The sequence below is a fragment of the Drosophila gunungcola genome, assembly GCF_025200985.1.
Source record: "Drosophila gunungcola strain Sukarami chromosome 3L unlocalized genomic scaffold, Dgunungcola_SK_2 000009F, whole genome shotgun sequence".
In the NCBI taxonomy this organism is placed as follows: domain Eukaryota; kingdom Metazoa; phylum Arthropoda; class Insecta; order Diptera; family Drosophilidae; genus Drosophila; species Drosophila gunungcola.
In genome coordinates, this window is record NW_026453181.1 from 1725418 (window position 1) to 1730466 (window position 5049).

General features: G+C 40.2%; 2 protein-coding genes across 2 annotated transcripts; one reads left to right on the forward strand and one right to left on the reverse strand.

Annotated features, from left to right (window-relative positions):
* Nucleotides 1–1496: 1496 nt before the first annotated feature.
* Nucleotides 1497–4815, forward strand: LOC128259692 (COMM domain-containing protein 4). Its single transcript, XM_052992228.1, has 4 exons — nucleotides 1497–1699; nucleotides 3768–3908; nucleotides 3964–4195; nucleotides 4566–4815. The coding sequence occupies exons 1-4, from the start codon at nucleotides 1697–1699 to the stop codon at nucleotides 4772–4774; spliced, it is 585 nt and encodes a 194-aa protein (XP_052848188.1). The 5' UTR covers nucleotides 1497–1696; the 3' UTR covers nucleotides 4775–4815.
* LOC128259877 (leucokinin) lies at nucleotides 1749–2327 on the reverse strand. Its single transcript, XM_052992492.1, has one exon. The coding sequence runs from the start codon at nucleotides 2325–2327 to the stop codon at nucleotides 1851–1853; it is 477 nt and encodes a 158-aa protein (XP_052848452.1). The 3' UTR covers nucleotides 1749–1850.
* Nucleotides 4816–5049: the final 234 nt, after the last annotated feature.

A 5049-nucleotide genomic window follows, 5' to 3' on the forward strand; every position in this document is an offset into this window, starting at 1 on the left:
TCGTTAAATTGCATTTGCTGATGCTGATACACTCTGGCAATCATTGTTGGAGGTCTAATTCGGCCGATTTTTAGGTATTTATTCATTACTCCATAAATCCGTATTAAAAATTCCAATGTTTTGTGAGATAAGAGCAATAATATTGGGCTGTATTCAAAATACGAAATCATTCGGACTGCGACTTAACTTGGACATGGAGAAGACGTATAGCCGAAGCACCTGACGATCCACTGATCGATTGAATAATCAGGCCTAGTTCCGCTTAGGGGGTTAGCAGATCACCGATCGAAGGCTTTAAATAGATTGTCAAGGTCTTACCGAAACCTAAGGTATTTTTAGTTGAAACTTTGCCGTCTGGATTTGTTATTAAACACAGCCGATTACGCCCACCTAATCAGGGCCGACAATCGGCATTAGTCCAGCAAAATCCCCAAGATTTAGTCGAGCCCTGAGATTCCAGGCCCTAATCGGGACTTAAGTCTGGCGTTGGCGCCGCTGTCAAACAGGCTGGAAAAAGTCACTCACGTTGCTCGGATTCCCGGGCATATAGTACAGCCACTATCAGTCAATTTAATGATTTTCAATTTAGATTTCTGGGCAGGCTGGGGGCGATTAGTTAACATTTGTTTTCAGCGTGTCCAGCAGCGGCCTAAAGGCCCAGAGCCCGGGACTGATGAGATAATTAATGCCGCATGCACAAACACACACCCTCCTTTTGCGCCTAGTTTGTTTATTTATAGACAAGGTTTATGGGTTTGTTGTGCCTACCTCCAATCTGGGATTATAGTCCTCGTCGGACTCTGCCTGCCCGAAGACCTCGAATGTTGCTCCAAAAACTGGCGAGATCGGCATTATTTCAACCGTAACGATAGGGCGGTGGAGGTGGGACCCATTTGGGTTCAAAGAGGTGTGTTTTGGTGGGCGTTCAGGTCCCGATCGGCAGATAAGCGCAACAAATTTGTTTAGATAATGGGCAATGACAGGCAAAATGTTAGCACAAACAAATTATGCAGCAGTTTTCAAGCTTCCGCCCTTATCGCATTTATTTTAATAGCTGAGATTTTTTTTGTACCCATACACATAAAAACATTGCTTAATCTATCTTCTCGCAGTTGCTAATGATGTACAGAAAATTTTAATAATAAATAACTTAAACTTTGTTTGAGTTATTCACTTATACGAATAAAAAAATGTATTTTCCACAAAACCATTTTAAAGTAACATCATGGCAAACCCTAAATCCTAAAAATTTGTAATAAGTATCACTTTTTTCAAAATACCTTTTGTGTTTCTTTATGAAATATCAACAAAACATATTTGAATTTGGCGCCAATTTACCCTGCTTTAATGTTAACTGCTTTATGTAAACTGCTTGATTACTGGTGTTAACGTACTGTAAAGTAAGGACTGTCTGGCAGCACTGGCTTGTTCAAAATCTGTTGCACTGCTTTAAGACTTTGTAAACCATTTTTAAGGGGGTTTCCATACACATTTATTAAGGAAATTTATTAAAAACCAGCTGGAACGTCAAAAAGGTGCAAAACAACTTAACTATCATCAGTGGAACTGGCTGGGGAACACCCGCTCTATACCGTTATTTTACGTTCCGTCCGCTTTGGTCACACTAAAAAACTTTGTAGACAAGCAATTATTTAGCATAGAAAATCCGAAAAAACAAAACCAGAATAGCAACACCATGGTAAGTGCTTTGGTTAGAGAAGCGATTGAAAGAACTCTTTTTACGCTGCTCGGTTTGCAATCTTCGGGTTTATTTAGACACTGATTTAAATTAGAGGACTTCAACTTTGGCTGTTCATACATTTAAAGGGGGAAAACGCTGGGCACCCAGTTTAGTAATCCGGCAGGATCGGTGGTTCCGGGGACCTTTTGCCGCCCCACGAGTGGAACCGCTGCTTCTTGCCCAGGACCACCGAGTTGCGCTTCTCGTCCCGCTGCAACTGCGACTTGATGCGGCACCTCTCGATGACGGCATCCCGGATGACGGAGGAGAACTCCGCGTCGCCGAACTGGGCCATCAGCAGCCGGAAGAAGGCCCAGATTTCGCCCCTCTGCGAAGTGGGTGGTGGGGCGTAGTGCCGGAAGAGCCATCCCTCCGAGTCCGATTCCTGTCCGCCCGGTCGGGAGTTGTACGCATCGCAGACGTCCTCGAAGCTGAGGATGGCCTGCAGGATGAACCTGCGGTACTTGGAGAGCTGCAACTCGCAGGTGCTTAGCTCCGAATCCTGTCCGGAAATCGGGGCCGGCACACTGGCTCCGTAGATGTGGCGGCCAAAGGCCAGGAACACTATCCAAAGGACTATCTGCATCTTCGCCAGCGGTTCTAGCTGCCCCAATCCCGTCGGCCAACTGCGTTGCTTGGCGGCGCGTTTCGCCGCTTATATAGCCACCCGATCCGCAGTCGAAGTAGCCAAACCCCAACCCACAAACTTTGAAGTCCATAAAATAATTATAAAACGTTTGTCGTTCGCATTTTCTAAGCCGTTACACACGTCGCTAAATAAATACGAGTGCGTATTAATAAGCGTCTGCCCGTTTTCCACAATGGCACAACAAGTGTCATAAATTTTCACTCGCTTAGCTCGCCCTTCCCCTCCGAACTTGAGTTTATTAATCCTGCCCAGAGATAAACGTGACGAGCACTTGAAACTGAGACGAGCTCCCCAAACGGGCTCTCCTTATATGCTGGGTTTTCCCTACCACCCACAACCTACCACCCACCACCCACTCGGTCACCCCTTTTTGTGCTCGCCACTTGCACAAATTGCTCGCTGATTAGCAGGCAAGCGTATGAAATTAATCATATGCAAATATCGTCGACTTTTCTTTTCCTCGACGCGACGTTGTTGCTGTCGTGGGAGTTCTCGTGATCCCGGTTATCCCTAAAGGGTATCATTAGATTATTAGGGCAACACGAAACGCACATGAGTCCAGCATTGGCGACCCAAATTAGGTTTGAAAAGCAGTCAGTTCGTCCATTCGGAGAAATATGTTCTGCAGTGGTCAAGGTGCTTGTTTATAGGTACACATTTTCCCTTCTGAATACCTATAGAAAAAATATCACCTCTAACCGTCCAATCCTGTTAGCTATTATACTCATACTAATTTAAGTTAAATACAACCAGGACAACAAAAAAAATTTTAGTTTTAGGAATAAATAGGACAATTAAAGGAATTGACCTAAACAAGGCATTAAGTATGAGCCTACCATGTATATTTAATAAAACGTGAACTTAAAAATGACTTAAGTCCATGTAGCCGACCATTTAGTAGGCTCTTAATTTGATATATTTATTATTATTTTTCCTAAAATTAAGAAATGTTTCTAAAATTTATGGAACTTTATTTTTTGAGAGCATGATTCTTTAATTATTTTTTCTAATATTTTCGTTTATTTATTTTTCTTTATCATAACAATTTCCAAGTTCAGATGAACGTAATTCAAATTCAAATATATTTTTATAGAGATACTTATAACTTATATATTTTCATAATATCCAGTTGAATTGCTTATGGTAGTCATTCATTTTCGAGGGTATTCACTACTCCCACGCCCCTGCATGTTTTTCCTAAGAGCTCTTCCTTTGGTTCGAGCCCACTTGTTGAAGCACTCTGGTCTTTAATTTACTTGAAAACGTGATGGGTTATTTTGGCTGTGGGCGCTGCTCGTCCTAAACTAGAGTATAGGAGCAGCAACCTTATATTATTTCCTTAATCTAAATAACCAAAATTGTATTTGCCCTTTACAGAAATTCCGTTTCTGTGGCGAAGGCGATTGCCCCGATTGGGTTTTGGCTGAGATCATATCCACACTCTCCAACTTGAGCACTGAAAACTTGGAACAACTCAGCGATCTGGTGGCTCTGCGAATTTGTGGTCAGTCATTTGAGGTTTGTATGTTCTTTTTTTTTACAACAGAACATTAATGAATTATATTTCTTACAGGAATCAAAAATTAAATCGCTGACATCCACACTTACTAATGAGGGCAAAACAGCAGTGGCCTGCATCAATTTTATGCTGGTCAACGCTGCTCGCTACAGCTGCACCGAAAGTATTTTTGGGGAGGAGATCCAACAGTTGGGACTGCCCAAGGATCATGCCGCAGCCATGTGCAGAGTTCTCCAAAAGCATTCAACTGCCATACGGCAAACACTAATAGAAAAGTCTTTCAGAAGTGAGTGGGTTATTAATTCAAGCTAAGATCTCGATTCCACATCAAAATTCCATTTTTAAAATAACAAACATCTTTCATTTCTTAAAAACCGATCAAAATAAAAATTAATTTTTTTTTATATAAAATCATTATACTAAGATCTCAGTTTCACTTCATTCCATCGTATAAATAATATTTAAAAACACAAACCTTTGCCTCTGATAGCTATTAGTTGAAACATTTGGAAATTTCATAAATTTTTAGAGCTTATTGAATTCCTCCTTTATTTTAATCTTTTGGATGTCGACTCATACAAATTATTTAATTTATTTTAAAGTTAAATCGAGCGGATGACTAAGATATTTTAAATATTTTTAATTTTCCATCTTAGTTAATGAACTGCAAAGCGTTCGGGATATAACTACGCCTGGACGAACGCCTCCGAATTATACCACCTTGGAACTAAAAATCTCGCAAGAATTGGTTGATGGTCTGCCAAAGGACACCACACATGTTCTTAACTTAGATCGGGCTCAAGTAAAGGCTCTGCTTGCGGAGCTGGAACTGGCCCGAGATGCAATGGAAAAATACAATAATTAACGTTTCCTAAATATATAATTAAATAAATAAATAATAATTTATATTTTGAGTTTATTTTGACAACTATTTATTATTATATTGTTATAAAAAGTTTATTAACTGATACTATTAATAATTTGTGGTATATTTGTACCAAAAAGATAAGCTTTGGGACGAAAAGCTGGATTTTATCCTTTCTATCAAAGTTTACCTAAAGCTTGAACAAAAAGCTTCATTATTAAGACTTGAGTCATAGATGGCGACATATAAGGCTTTTTAGTGGAATAAAATTTAAA

What these genes read in the sequence shown, in the direction of transcription:
- LOC128259692 (XM_052992228.1), top strand. An exon ending in TTTGTGGTCAGTCATTTGAG is followed by an intron (nt 3,909 to 3,963) that starts GTTTGTATGTTC and finishes TATTTCTTACAG; the next exon opens with GAATCAAAAATTAAATCGCT. An exon ending in AATAGAAAAGTCTTTCAGAA is followed by an intron (nt 4,196 to 4,565) that starts GTGAGTGGGTTA and finishes TTTCCATCTTAG; the next exon opens with TTAATGAACTGCAAAGCGTT.
- LOC128259877 (XM_052992492.1), bottom strand. Translation starts at nt 2,327, where the DNA reads ATGCAGATAGTCCTTTGGATAGTGTTCCTGGCCTTTGGCCGCCACATC.